Source organism: Phaethon aethereus (assembly GCF_964289735.1).
Source record: "Phaethon aethereus genome assembly, chromosome: 1".
NCBI classification, from domain to species: domain Eukaryota; kingdom Metazoa; phylum Chordata; class Aves; order Phaethontiformes; family Phaethontidae; genus Phaethon; species Phaethon aethereus.
This window is the reverse complement of record NC_138575.1, coordinates 161,580,996-161,595,143: the sequence shown is the minus strand read 5'-3', so window position 1 is coordinate 161,595,143 and position 14,148 is coordinate 161,580,996. Positions and strand designations below refer to the sequence as shown.

Sequence of the window (14,148 nt, the reverse complement as noted above, 5' to 3'; positions counted from 1 at the left end):
GGAGCTGCAGGCGACTTTTCTGCACAGACATAACATCCCAGCCTGCTCCTGAAACGCCCCGAGCCTGTGCGCTCCGTGCCTGCCTCCCCGAGCCCCACGGGCATGCTGCCCCATGGCGGCAGTGCAGGGGACGGGGACAGAGAGGCAGGGACAGCCACGGTGGTTACCAGCAGCCACTGGCCCCACAAGGGGTGCGGGACAGGGTGGGAGGGCGGCGTGGTGGGGTGCTGGGAAACCCCCGACTGTGTTTGCCAGCCAGAGCGCCTGCACAGGCTGCCTCCTCCGGGCTTGGGAGGAAAACTGGCCTCTCCGCACTCCAGGACGGTGGGTCCAGCAGTGCTGAGTGCAGAGCCCGGTGTGCGGAGCCAGGCAGGGCTGTGTCCCGGCCGGGTTGGCTTTGCGAGAGGCCCCGGCTCCAGGCAGGGGAGGGATGAAGCCCATCGGAGTTGCTGGTCCTGCTCTGCAGCCCGGCTTTGGCTTCTGCCATCAGGGATGGTCCATAAGCTGCAGGCCAGAGCGAAAGGGAGGGGGTTGCGCCGCTAGACAGAGACGGAGCCGGGCGGCTGGCTGTTGCTGTTGCTCTCAGAGGGGGTCTTGGCAGTGGAGGAGGTGGCCATCGAGCCGCTGTTCCTGAAGATGCGGAGCAGCCTCCGCTTGTAGCCCCGGAAGGCAAAGAAGTAGATGACGGGGTCGATGCAGCAGTTGAGGTTCATGAATGCCACAGTGACTTGCAGGGACATCTTGAAGGCTTGCTGCTCGCGGCAGGATGGCTGGTAGAGGATCTTCCTGACCATAAACTGGATGATGTTGAGGTGGTAGGGGCTGAAGCAGAGCAGGACAGCCAGCAGCACCACCAGGATGACGGTGAAGGCCCGGCGGTGGTGCCCATTCTTCACTGTCAAGGGGTTCTCCTTGGCTGTCTGGCAGAGCTTGAGGTTGATCCTCACGTAACACACCAAGATGATGCCCACCGGCAGGAAGAAGCCAAGCACGCAGGCCCCCAGGAGCAGGTAGGGCAGCTTGGGAATCTCCTCGAAGTTGAAGTACTCCATGCACGTCAGCTTGTCCCCCATCTTTCGCGTCATGGGCCGCAGAAGCAGCGGTGCCGTCTGCAGGAACACCAAGAACCAGATGAGGACACAGACACCCCTTGCACGGCTCATCTTCCGGATCCTGCTGGGGTGCCTGGTGCGCACCACAGCGATGTAGCGGTCCACGCTTACACAGGTCATGAAGTAGATGCCCACATAAGTGTTCATGTAGAAAATGAAGGCTGTGGCCCGGCAGAACCAGTCCCCAAAGGGCCAGTCAAACTCCAGGATGTAGTAGGCAATCCTGCCCGGCAGTGCCAGGGTGAAGAGGGCATCGGAAAGGGCCAGATTCACCAGGTAGAGGTCAGTGGAGTTGAGTTTCTTCTTCCTGCGCTGGAAGGTGATGCAGAGGGCCAGGATGTTCCCGCAGGCGCCGAACACCAGCAGGGCAGTGTAGAAGAGGGAGAAGGTGACTTTGGCGGAGAAGTGGTGGTTGTGCACGTTGCAGCTGCTCTGGTTGCTGGAGGTGAAGTTGGCGGGCGGGAACACGGCCTCCACAACAGCCATTTCCGCGGTGCCTCGCAAGCTCTTGCCCTCTCCCTTGGAATAAGAGCAGACGTGAAACTTGCAGCTTGCCAATTACAAGAGCAGCACCCGTAGGGCCAGCCCTCCTCTGGAAGCGAAAGGCCGATCCCCTGGTCCCTGCCACCCCCCCGGCAGCACACAGCTCGAGTCATTTGGAAAAACGCATCTCTTGTGATTTCGGTGTGAGCGTCTCAACAAAGGTTGTGACTCATTGTCTTCTTCTTGTCACCAGCTCCGCTTATTTTTGGGTGGGTTTTTTTTTTTGCAAGTCCAATTGATACCAGAAAGGACGGGGGGCCGGGAGGGGGAATCACCTCCTGTCGCACAAAACAAGGTGCCAAACTCAATCTGGTGGCAGCGATGTCATTTATTCACCACCTTGGGCGGGGTGGGGAGCTTCATTGAGAAAATGCCCAGCAAAGCGGTGGGGCTGGGGGGCCGGCGGGCAGAGGTGACAAGAAGCACCTTTGCAACCCTCGGGCTGGGGCCAGAGCGGCAACAAAACGGAAGAAATTCAAAGAGAAGAAAAAACCCCACCTTGCCCCAAAACCCCGCGCCCCACGCCGGACTGAAGAGCGGGGGACATCCCCGCATCCCAACCCCCGCGCCCCGCACGCCCCCCCGCCGCTCGCCCCGCTTCGGGCCGCCGGTCCCGTCCCGTGTGCCCCCCCCAGCCCCCCGGCCCCGGCCCGGCCGCCGCGCCTCGGCCCCGCCGCTCACCCGCCGCACGCTGCCGCCCGGCTGCCGCTCCCGCCTCCGGGACCCCCGAGGGGCTGAGGGGCTCCCACGCACCCCGGCAGGCACGAAAGAGAAATCAGGGGCTCCAACGTGGGAGCGGCGGTACCGCCGCCTCCTCCTCCTCCTCCTTCTCCTCCTCCTCCTCCTCCTCGTCCTCCCCGCGCTCGGCGCCGGGGGGCGGCGGGCGCGGAGCCTCCCTGCCCCCGCCCTGCCCGCGGGCTCCCCGCCGTGTGAGCGCCTCTCGGGATGCGCTCACATTATAAAAGCACCGTGAGGTCTGGGTATTTTTTTTTTTTTTTACTCTTAGAGTTAGTAAAAATGTGTGTTCTTTTTTTTTTTTTTTTTTTTTCGGTGTGTGAGAGGCATTTTGCTGCAGCGGGGGGTTATTCTCAGTAGTGGCTGCGCTGGAGAAGATAAATGACTGTACCTGCGCAGCAATCGCTCCTGACATCTGAGCCGACTTTGGGTTTTAGTCTGAAAATTTCTACAAGGATGCAAAATGCAACTGAACCATGAAAACAGCCTCAGCTCTGGTTCACATGCTGTCCAGCGGGTTCACCCCCAGGCACAGATGTGTGGCCACGGTAGCGCCATCGGACTGTGGCACCTTTGCCGATAAAGTTGGGAAGAATCTCCCATGGAGCTTATTGTGCCCGTGGCCAGCACAAGCCACGCTGTGCACGGCTCCCCAGGCTGTGGTGAAGCCCAGATTTGCCCTTCGTACACACACGGAGAGACCACCAGGCACGGCTCCTTGAGGCAGAGGCTAACCTGATGGAATGATACAATTTGCCCTTAGTGGAAAAATATTTTCATTATTAGGGTGATACATTGTGTGGTGAATGTAGGGCAAAACCCCTTGTCTCAGCCAGAGCCCTCGGGGCAGGCTCTGTCCCTACAGGGTGATGGCCAGTGGAGGGCTCTGATTTACCCCACAGCCCCAGGCGCCGTGGCTGGCGAGGCCACGGCGTGGGCTGGGGAGCCCACCAGAGTCCGGGCGAGGTGTGTGGGCAACCAGAGTGTTTTGCAGCGGGGAGATAGTACTTTCCACCCCAGCACTTCCCAAAAAGTTTGCAGAAGCGCAGCCTGCCCTGTGGCCAGCGGGGTGGCCTGACCCACAGCAACTATTTACTGGAGACCACCGGGGCTTTCAAATCCCAAGAGGATTTTATGTTCTTTTTAGTGGTTTTGGGGGGGGTTTCATTGGTGGTGGTGATCATCTTGCTTGTTTTCTTTTTTCCCCCTCCCAAAAACTCCTAATAAACTAGGAATTTCCCATCACGGGACATTCAGGGTGCTTCTGAAAAACACTGAAGCCAAGAAATGTCAAGGTTAAGATTACAGTTAACTGAATTTAAATTTCTCTCCAAGCTAGTAAAGCTCAACCAATTCCTTAATTGCCTAATATTTATAATGCTTTACAACATAGTGGCATTAAACTCAGTACTAATCTGTGTACTCATGTACGGTGAGTCACTTGTATAGAAATTACATAGTGAATGATATTGCCATGAATTACTGCAAGCCGAAGGTACCTAGCAAGAGTAATAGTGAAAATTTGCTAACAACCATCTGTTAATGGAGATAATTTTGTCGCTCGGGGGTTTATTTCACGCAAAGAGAAGGGTCTGCCAATGAGAAAATAACTGATGAGTAGATTATAAAAATATTCCTTAGTAAGATGGGGATTTTCTACATGCATATCTGTCAAGAGTTAAGCTAATCAAACTTGTGTGGGGCTCAAATGTTCTTAGGCTGTTTCATCATGATGATGAAAACACCCAATGGATGTAACGTTAGAGAAGTGTTATCCCTATAGAAATCCTGAGCCCACACAGGCAAGTGGATCCAGGACTATGCTTTTGTCTACCTACTGCATTGCATGAAATACAGCGACGGCTGAAAGAAATACCGGTCACTCTGAAGTCAGGGGTCACTGCGGCACCAACGGTGGAAGAGCTGAGGCTTTGCCCACGAAAGGCTCCTGTCCGCCCTCGTTACGCTCCCTGGCATGAAAGTTTTTCTCTCCACCAATTAGCACCGTCAAGGAAATGAATCTGGGATGAATCCGGGCAAAAAAGCCATCGCCTTCCAGCCAGGTGCCTGCAAAGCCTGGGGCTGGCCGCCATCACCAGCGCTCAGCGATGACGGGACGGGGCATTTGGCGATGCAAATTCACGCCCGGGACTTTCTCCGTGCAGTCAAACACCCCCTGTACAATCCCTCCATCCCGCAGGCTCTGCGCTCACGCAGGCGCTACAAAGGGAGCTGCAGATCCCAGAAGAGAAGGGATTCCCCTTCTTACTACATGCGGATAACCCAGCAGCACCGGCCCCGCCGCTGACGCAACGCCGGGGATGGGGGGCTTCTCGTGGGAGCCCGTGGGAGCGGGAAGGCATCGCTGTACCTGGATAAAGGGGGGCCTGGGGGGGCTCAGCCCCCGAGCGGGGGGTGAGGTCCTTGCCAGGGGCAGGCGCAGAGCGGGTGCTGGGGAACTGGAGGAGGAAGATGCCTCGAGTGGCATCACCAGCCTCAAAAACAGGCAGAGGAGCCCAAAGGTCCAGGTGACAACCACGTCCAGGGACTTGGGAATAAGGAGGAGGGAAAACAATGCTCTCTGCCTGATTTTATTTTTCTTTTTGCAATGCAGAAGAAAGGAAGTGGGTTCTTCTTTTGTGCAAAACATGCTCCTGCCCTGCGTGCAGCAGGTGCCGTGCTACAGGAGTGCAACCCAGCTCCACCCGTTTGCACGGCCCCGGCGGCCCCACCAAGCCTGGCGATGCTGCGCCGCACCGCACCGCAGGCAACGGCCCCTTTCGGATGGGGGCACAGGGCTGGGGGGGACCCCCTTCCCGGCCGGTGGGACCCCGCTCCCTGCCTCTGCAGTGCTGGGTTAGCTGAAAAGGGACCCCTCCCAGGCAGCATGGAGAAGCCCACCCCAGCTTGCCGCCGTCTCGTTTACTGAACGCAGCAGCGGGCTGAAAGGTGCTGTGGGATTTGGGGTGGGAGGCTGACTTCGAAACTGGGTCCAGGTTTTCTTCTGCTGTCTCCATGTTTGTACAAAGCCACTTTTCCTTGGGCCTGGCAGGGAGCAAGCGACGGGTCCCGCAGCACGGGTACCCACCCCAGGGCCAGCAGTCCCTGCTGCTGGAGACCCAGCCAGGGTATGGGAGACATCTCCTGGGGGTGGGTTCTGTGCAAAAGCTCAGCCTGGAAGGTCTCTTTCCTGACACGTGCGTCATGGACGCTAACCACGATGCATCCCCAGGCGGGTCCCTGCCATGCTCCTTGCCTGGGGGTCAGTGCCGCGCTTCCCAGAGCCAGCTGTTGGGTATTTCGGGGTACACGTATGCCTCCAACTCACCACGGCTCTCCCTCACGTCGTCCTCACAGAGGACATCACTCTCTGCCATGAAGGCTCCCTGCAGCCCGCTCTCCCTCCTGGAGACCTTTGCACAAATGTTTCATCCCAGCCCAGCAGCAGAGCCATCCCACTGCTCCTCCGGGGTCAGGTCCTTCAGGCCATCGGCCGTGAGCCTGGCCATGGTGGTGGGAGTGACGTGTGAGGAAAGCTTGCAAAGAGCCATCAGAGCTGCATTTGGCTGGCATTCACCCTCGCAACATGCTGGGCGAGCTGGTACCGGGCTTACTCCAGAGCTTCGTCTTCAGGTGCAAAGCTACACTCCGGGGTGCTGAAGATGTTGTTTACACCTGGTGGGGTTTCCCAGAGTTGAGAGATGATTTGGAGCTGGACTTTCTGAAGGCAAGGCAGCATAACAAATGAGGTAACAGCCCCTTCACGCAGAGAGGGCAGGAAGTTTGCACCTCCTTTTTCCATTGTATCATTGCCTCTCCCTCTTTCCTTTCCCCGTCGACTTTGGTTACCTTTTCTCTCTTCTAGTGCAAAACATTTTCAGGAAGCTTTGGGTTTAAGACACAAAAATCTCAAATCCAGGTGCTTTCGGTTTCAATGCAAGAGGCAGGGATTTTCCACAGCTCAGCCCCTGGGTCTTAGGCCACCACTAGTCATCTGGTGGTAGAGCAGAAATTAGGAGGACATCTGATTTTAACATCCACCTGTCCGTTCAATAACAGCAGCTATGTGGGGAGAACAACGTCCGAGAGGCTTTAACTCAAGATGCTGGACACGGTAGAGAAAGCAAAATCTGTACTGAGATTCCTGCCAATTTGTGACAAAATTCTCAAGAAAATAATTACTGGGGGTTTGGTACAGTTGAAACCTGATCTGGCCCTAAATCTAAGTGGGAAACACTGAATAATGAAGCAGTTGAAATCTGCTTCTGCATGACGTGACCTGATTTATTCTGCACGTGCACCATGAGCTCTGGAAATGACGTCGCAGCACCAAGTCATGACGCAGTCAGCGAAGCGGCACAGCTCGCTCCAGCGTCCCGAGCGGTGGGACACAAGGTGGCCGCGCCGGGAGCTGCTTCCTTCCACATGCCTTCATCTTCGATCCCAAAGTGAGGGCACGTGTGGGACCTCGCGCGTGGGCCACGTAACCACCACCGTTTCCATGTGCCTGTGGTTTCACTGAGCCTGGCTGCAGGGAGGGGGTAGGTACACAAACAGGGGCAACTCTTAGTCACTTAGGTTTGGGCACCTTGGCAGGAGAAATACTGACGAAATTCACATTATGAAATAACTTCCTCCAGCAAGCATGAAAGGCACTTGTTCCCACGCTGCGCTGTGACTTAGAAGCTCCATTTTGATTTTGCAGGAATAAGATGAAAGTTTTCTTGGTATCTGATTTCTGTGGTTAAAAACAATGTTTAAATGCTTGTTTTAAAAAAAAAAACAATCATAAGACAAGTTTGGAGAACTGAGGTCCTATTTTTATCTGTTTTTTCTTCTGCCAGGCCACATATGCTATATGTGCACACACACATTTGTAACACGCAGCTATGACACAAACAAAAGCAGACGGTGTAGAAGATGATCACAAAATGCAGAAATGAGTGTTCATGACAGAGAAAGTGCCAAAAATGCATCTTAGTTCAGTCTGGATCGCCATGATCCTACACAACAATTTCTTTTGTAAGGACACCTTCTTATTTTGTGACTTGTTAGTCTTTTTTTTCTTAATTTCTGTTTATTCTTTGCATTCTGTGTTTAGGCCATGTTATGACCAGGTGTCATAGTTTAACTCCAGCCAGCAACTAAGCCCCACGTGGCCGCTCGCTCACTCCCCCATGGTGGGACGGGGGAGAGAATTGGAAGAGTAAAAGTGAGAAAACTCATGGTTTGAGATAAAGACAGTTTAATAGGGAAAGCAAAAGCCGCACACACAAGCAAAGCAAAACAAGGATTCATTCACCGCTCCCCATGGGCAGGCAGGGGTTCAGCCATCTCCAGGGAAGCAGGGCTGCATCACGCGTAATTGTTACTTGGGGAGACAGACCCCATAACCCTGAATGTCCCCCCACCCCTTCCTTCTTCTTCACCCCAGCTTTATATACCAAGCATGACGTCATATGGTATGGACTATCCCTGTGGCCAGCCCGGGTCAGCTGTCCTGGCTGTGTCCCCTCCCAGCTCCCCGTGCACCCCCAGCCTGCTCGCTGGCAGGGCAGCATGAAAAGCCGGACAGTCCTTGATGGCTTAGCAACAACCCAAAACATCAGTAACTTATCCACATTTTCTCACCCCAAATCCAAAACACAGCCTCACACAAGCTTCTGTGGAGAAAATTAACTCTAGTCCAGCTGAAACAGGGACACCAGGTTTTGACCATGAATCTGTACCAGGTAAATCCTATGACAAGTGGAAAACTTAGCATCCTCATGAGCATGTGGGGCGCCCAGCACAGTGCACCAATGCCTCAGAGATACATCGAATGGTTCAGCTTGGAAAGGACCTCTGGACGTCATCTGGTCCAACCCCCCTGTTGAAGCAGGGCCACCTACAGCTGGTTGCCCAGGACTGTGTCCAGACAGCTTTTGAATACCTCCAAGAATGAAGACTCTGCAACCTCCCTGGGCAACCTGTGCCAGTGCTCAGTCACCTTCACAGTGAAAAAATGTTTCCTGATGTTCAGAGGGAACCTCCTGTGTTTCAGTGTGTGCCCAGTTGCCCCTGGTCCTGGCACCACTGAGCAGATCCTGGTTCTGTCTTCTTTGTACCCTCCCTTCGGGTACCTATATACATTGATGAGATCCCCCTTGAGCCTTCTTTTCTCCAGGCTGAACAGTCCCAGCTCTCTCAGCCTCTCCCCATAAGGAGAGATGCTCCAGTCCCTTCATCATCTTCATAGCCCTTCACTGGACTCTCTCCAGTATGTCTATGTCTCTGTTGTACTGGAGAGCCCAGAACTGGACCCAGAACTCCAGGTGTGGCCTCACCAGTGCTGTGTAGGGAGTAAGGGTTGCCTCCCTCAGCCTGCTGGTAACACTCGTCCTAATGCAGCCCGGGACACCATTAGCCACCTTTGCTGCAAGGGCACATGGCTGGCTCATGTTCAACTTGGTGTCCACCAGTAACCCCCAGGTCCTTTCCTGCTTAGATGCTTTACAGCCGGTTGGCCCCCAGCATGTACTGGTCCCTGGGGTTGTTCGTCCCCAGGTGAAGGATTTTGCACTTCCCCTTGTTGAACTTGATGAGGCTCCTGTCAGCCCATTTCTCCAGACTGTTAAGGTCCCTCTGGATGGCATCATGACCATCTGGCATATCAGCCTCTCCTCCCAGTTTTGTGTCATCTGCAAACTTGCTGATGGTGCACTCTGCCTCATCATCCAGGTCATTAATGAAGATTTTGAACAGGATTGGACCCAGTATCGACCCCTGGTGTACACCACGAGCTACTGGTCTCCAACTAGGCTTTGCGCTGCTGGTCACCACCCTCTGGACCTGGCCATTCACCCAGTTTCCAACCCACCTCAATGCCTCAGTATCCTCTGCTAATTTATCCACCCAGCACTTGCGTGCAAGCAAGTGGGGTGCTCTCTGCTTTATTGTGGGAAAGGAAACCTCAAAGAAGTCACGGTGAACAATGAATAGCTGGAGACCTTGGCACCTGATTTTTTTCAGAGTGGTTCGCTGTTGCTTCCTCAACGTGTGGCTGTAACCAGCCGTAGCGCCAGCCCCAAGAGCTCAGCACCTCTGTGCATTTCCCCCTCCCCGCCCCAAATCCTGCAGAGCCCCATGGCTTTTGGCAGAAGGTAGGTCCAGCTCGTTGTGGAATAAAAACCTTTCTTAATGAAAAACTTCCTTGATAAAAGCCTCCCTTACCAGCGGTAGTCAGAGTGAGCTCTAGCTTTTGCGGCTATCGCTGCCTAGGCTTGGTGTGGGCAGAGCAAAGAGAGCGACCCGTTCACACCTCGGCAGTGATTCACCCGCAGGGCGCTGCCCACGTGGCGCCCAGTGTGGCACGGTCCCACGGAGAAAGCAGCCGGTGAACGGCCGTCGCACACCTCTGCGCGTGGGACCTGGGCTGACTTTGTGCAGTTCTAATGTTGGCATCTCCTCGTTTATAAGATTGGGAATACAACCGTAACGTGGCTTTTTGGTGTTGCTTTTGTCGCTCCCCTCTTCTTTTTACGCTGTTTAGGAGAGCGGGCAGGAGAAGGAAGTCATGGCACCTCAGAGAGCCATCATGCTCTCCGGTGCCGTGCCAGCACGGACCTCTGTGCTCTGCCGCGACCGCCACCATCTCTCTGGGGAGACAAGGAGCACCACGGGCCGGTTGCTCCACAACTGCTCCCTAGACGAGAAGGGAAAGCAGAGGTGTGGGTGCACGTAGGTTCCTGCCAGCATACGTGATCGCAGGCTGTCCTCCTGGAGCTGCCAGCATCTTGCTGTCTCCTCGGGTCCTGCCAGTTCCAGGTCCTCCCAGGGCCCCCACTGGTCCCACTTGCAGGGGTTGTGCAGCTGCTAATGGATGAGACCCTCGGGGAATTGGGGACAAACACTAACATTTCTACCAAGATATGTTGGGGGAACCGTAGCTTGGCCAGAGGATACAGGAATTGCATGCAGAGAGCAAAAGGCCGATGGCCATGTCCTTGTAAGCGCATCCCTCTGTAACAGTCGGCTCCCTTGGGAGGCTAGCACCTCTCTGCAGAACCACAGCATTATTTTTTCGTGTATGAATTAGAACGTTTCTCTTGAATTTTACTTTCAGAGATTGTTAAACCATTTTTAGGGGGAATTTTCTGGCAGTGCTCACCCAGAGGCAGTCTTTCTGCAAAACCAGCCCCAAACCCAAACCATACCTGTCTGGCCAAAGCCGTACAGACCTGAAAGGCATCACCCAATAGAAAGCACTGGGGACGCGTAACCACAGTGAGTGCTGCCAGCCCAGCCTTCCGCACCGCTCCCAAATGGTGCCTGCTCCCACGCTGCAGCCAGCCCAGGCTCAACCCCTGCTCCCGGGGGCTCCCCTAGCCGTGCGGCGAGGCATCCCATGGGATGGGCTCTGAGCAACCTAATCTAGGTGAAGATGTCCCTGCTCACTGCAGGGGGGTTGGACTAGACGACCTTTCGAGGTCCCTTCCAACCCAAACTATTCCATGATTCTGTGTTTCTATGATTCTATGATTCTGTGGGTGTAGGGCATCCATGCGTGTTGCAAATGAAAGGGACTTTGCTATATAAAAACAGAATTGAGAGCCCAGGACACAAATGCGTGTGTACGTGTACGTGTACCTACACATATCTCCACATACCAGAGGATTTCATGAGGAGTTGGGAAACTGGGAATAGAGACCAGGCACTTCTGGGGCTGAACGATAAGTAGAGAGCAACGTCTCAGGGTGAATCCTCTGTTTTGCTTTGTGGTTTTCCCCGTGAAGGACTACATTCACACCAGTAACATTTTGTTCAAGGCTGCAAGAAAAATTGGCTGTTAGATAATAATACCCTCGAAAATGTTGGAAGTCATTGGGAGCAGGGAAGGGAGACATTCTTGCACCGTTCAGTCGCACGGTGCAATTCTGGTGAGGGTCTTGGCATCCTTCCCCAACAAAATGGTACCAAAGCCCCGTGCAGGTCCTGTGTAGGGCCCAGCCCAGCATTTCTCTGCAGCTCCCTTCCCCGGCAGAGCTTTTGCCCTGAAGCCCACTTGCAGCAAGCGATGTGCTTCAGCGAACCCTCCACAACTTCTGCTCCTTCTCTCGTTACTGTCGTGCAGCTCTATGAGTCTACAGAAGAAAATGTGCTGCTTAAACCAGATTGACTTAAAGCCAAACATTTAATCAGATTGAATTTTGGTGATGCTTTAAATGTCTGGATTATATTAAAGGATTTATTTTGCAGTCAGCAAATTTTACCCTGTAGAGCTTACTTGTAAGACCAGACAGATGCATCTTGAGCCTTACCACCTTAAATGTCCATAGTTTTCAGGTTTTGTTGGCTAAATATCATTTTAATGCGTTTATTACATGCCTTTGCTTCTCCGCTCTTGTCTCCTGAGCCCAAGTTGTGGTTGGTCTCCTCCCTTACACGCCTGGGAATATAGTTACCAAACTATGTCTTCATAGTGGAAATTTTGCGTCCTGGAGTTTCACTCACTTTTAACACATTCATGGAGGCTGCAACGTTTTAGCTGCTAATGCTTATTGAAAACACTTGAGTCTCGGGGACTCTAATGTAGCCACATTTGATGCTTAATGCTTTAAATTATTTGTGATCACGAAGAGTTTGGTCTGACAGCGTAATTGCAGGTGGAGAGATTTCTGAGCACTCCACGAAAATTAGAAAGAAATTGGTACAAGCTTTTGCATCTTTGGGGGAGTTTTCTATGTACATGATAGAGGAAATTGAGCTCAAAATGAAGCTTTTTTTGGAAAAAGCAGAATCAGATGTTAGCATAAGGGGAGACCCTTCCAAGAAAGAACAAAACCTTTCCACACACATAAAAACAGAACCTGTTCAGCATCACATTCAGCCACCCCAAAAAGCCATGAGCCACAGCTTAACCAGGCCAACAGACGCCCCTGCCCACCTTCGGCAGCACGGGGAAGGAAAAATTAGCTTTTAACACCCCAAGTGAGAGCACCGGCCACGGCTTGCTCCAGGCCCCTTCTTACCGGGAAGGCTTTGCACAAATGGGAAGCGCCAGCACTTCCAACGCAGTGAATGGCGGAGGCAGGGATAATTCCCCTCCGTCTGCCGCCCAACGACCCACCGCTCGCCACCCTGGCACCTGCACGGATTTTACCTCTGCCATGGGGCACGGAGGAATGATTTGCAACTCACAGAACGGGATCAGAGGCAGGGGATGAGGTGGTCTAGTGTACTTTCTTTACAAATCGCAGTTGCATGGTTTAGCATCACGGCGCCAGAACTCTTAAAGCAGGACGTTGCCTGCGGGCCATGCTGGAAACTTTTAGAGGTTGTTAAAATCGTGAATTTGTTATTCAGCGAGTATTTTTCTTGTGACAAAATACCACGTGGCTTAGCGTGTTGTGGAAGCGACTTTGTGAGGTTTTTTTTTTTTTTTTTTTGGTTTGGCTCCCTGCCAGCGTTAATTGTCTGCAGCAACCCATGCAGCTCAGAGCTGTTAAAATGTGTAATCTCGAAACGTGCAGTCAGAGAGAAGCGTTTTGATCTTCACACCCCCTGATCAAAATCTGACTTCGAAGTTGTCTAAAATCCTGATTACTTTGAAATAATGTTCAAATGCAGGAACAGGTCTCCATCCTTACACAGCTGTTACAGCATCCTGCTGGTTCTTTAGTACCATCACATATAGGGCACGTGGGCATCGCATCATCTACCATGGACGACAGGAGGAATTCAGTGCTCTTGCTAAATGTGCCTTTAATCACTGGCTCCCTATAACCATGTGAATGTCCCTGCTGGGGAGGGGATATGATTGTTCTGGTTGCAGATGGTCGGTGTCAGAATGAGTCAAAGCTTGGCTGATAAAATATGGGAATCAGGAAGAATACTTCTAAAAGGACAAGAAACAAAGGCTTGGGGTTTTTTTTCAAGAGCTGAGGGAAATTTGAGGGAGTCCAGTAATTTCCCATCTCTCCAGCATTGTAGTCGTCTGGTGACTTCAGTTGGCCTTGACCACTGATTACTAAACACACCGTTTCACATGAGATGACCTGTTTGCCATGGCCTTATTAATTTTTTTTGTTTTTTAAAAAATGCATTCGAGTTGTCTGGGACAGGAGAGTCATCATCCTAATCTGATTTAAATGACAGCTCCTAAGAAGGGTAAAATTAGTATTTACTAGAAATGAAGACAGTGTAGTTTCAATAGCTAGACTTTGATACTCCTCAGAAGGTGTAGATAAGGATACGCACCATCTCCCCACCCACACTTGGTTCACAGATTAAGCCTGCCTATGGCTGGCAGATCGAATGCCTCTCACTGTGAAAAAGCAGTTTCTGCCTTCAGCTCTTTCTTGTAAAAGGGAACAAAAGGTCCGGTCATGGCCGTGCCACCCCGGCCACCGCCGCCAGTGGGATGCCCATGGGTGGCTGGTCCCACCACCCTCCCAAAAGCACACAGGCCTCACAGCAGCAGCCTCCCGCCGCCTCGCCACGTGTTGCTGGTTGGAGCCGCGTGTCACTTCTGGACTCCATATGTGCAGGCGACCTGGCAAACCCTCAGCAGCTGGACCCGAAGCCAGACCCACCGACATGAGTGGGCATTCACATGCCAGCTTCATGCTGCTGGGTCAGGCTCCTGCACCCAAATTATTCTTAATTTCGGTGCTTGCACGGTTATTATTTCGTGGGCAGTCCTCCCCAATATTAGTTTTGCATGGCTGATCTGGAGTTAAAAACTATAAACACTTTTTCAGGTGTGATGTGTGTTGAC

The 14,148-nt window shown here is 53.1% G+C and overlaps 1 protein-coding gene across 1 annotated transcript; it reads right to left on the bottom strand.

Moving 5' to 3' along the window:
* Nucleotides 1-437: 437 nt before the first annotated feature.
* Nucleotides 438-1,710, bottom strand: LOC309416843 (G-protein coupled receptor 183-like). The gene has a single exon (XM_082014213.1). The coding sequence runs from the start codon at nucleotides 1,596-1,598 to the stop codon at nucleotides 540-542; it is 1,059 nt and encodes a 352-aa protein (XP_081870339.1). The 5' UTR covers nucleotides 1,599-1,710; the 3' UTR covers nucleotides 438-539.
* Nucleotides 1,711-14,148: the final 12,438 nt, after the last annotated feature.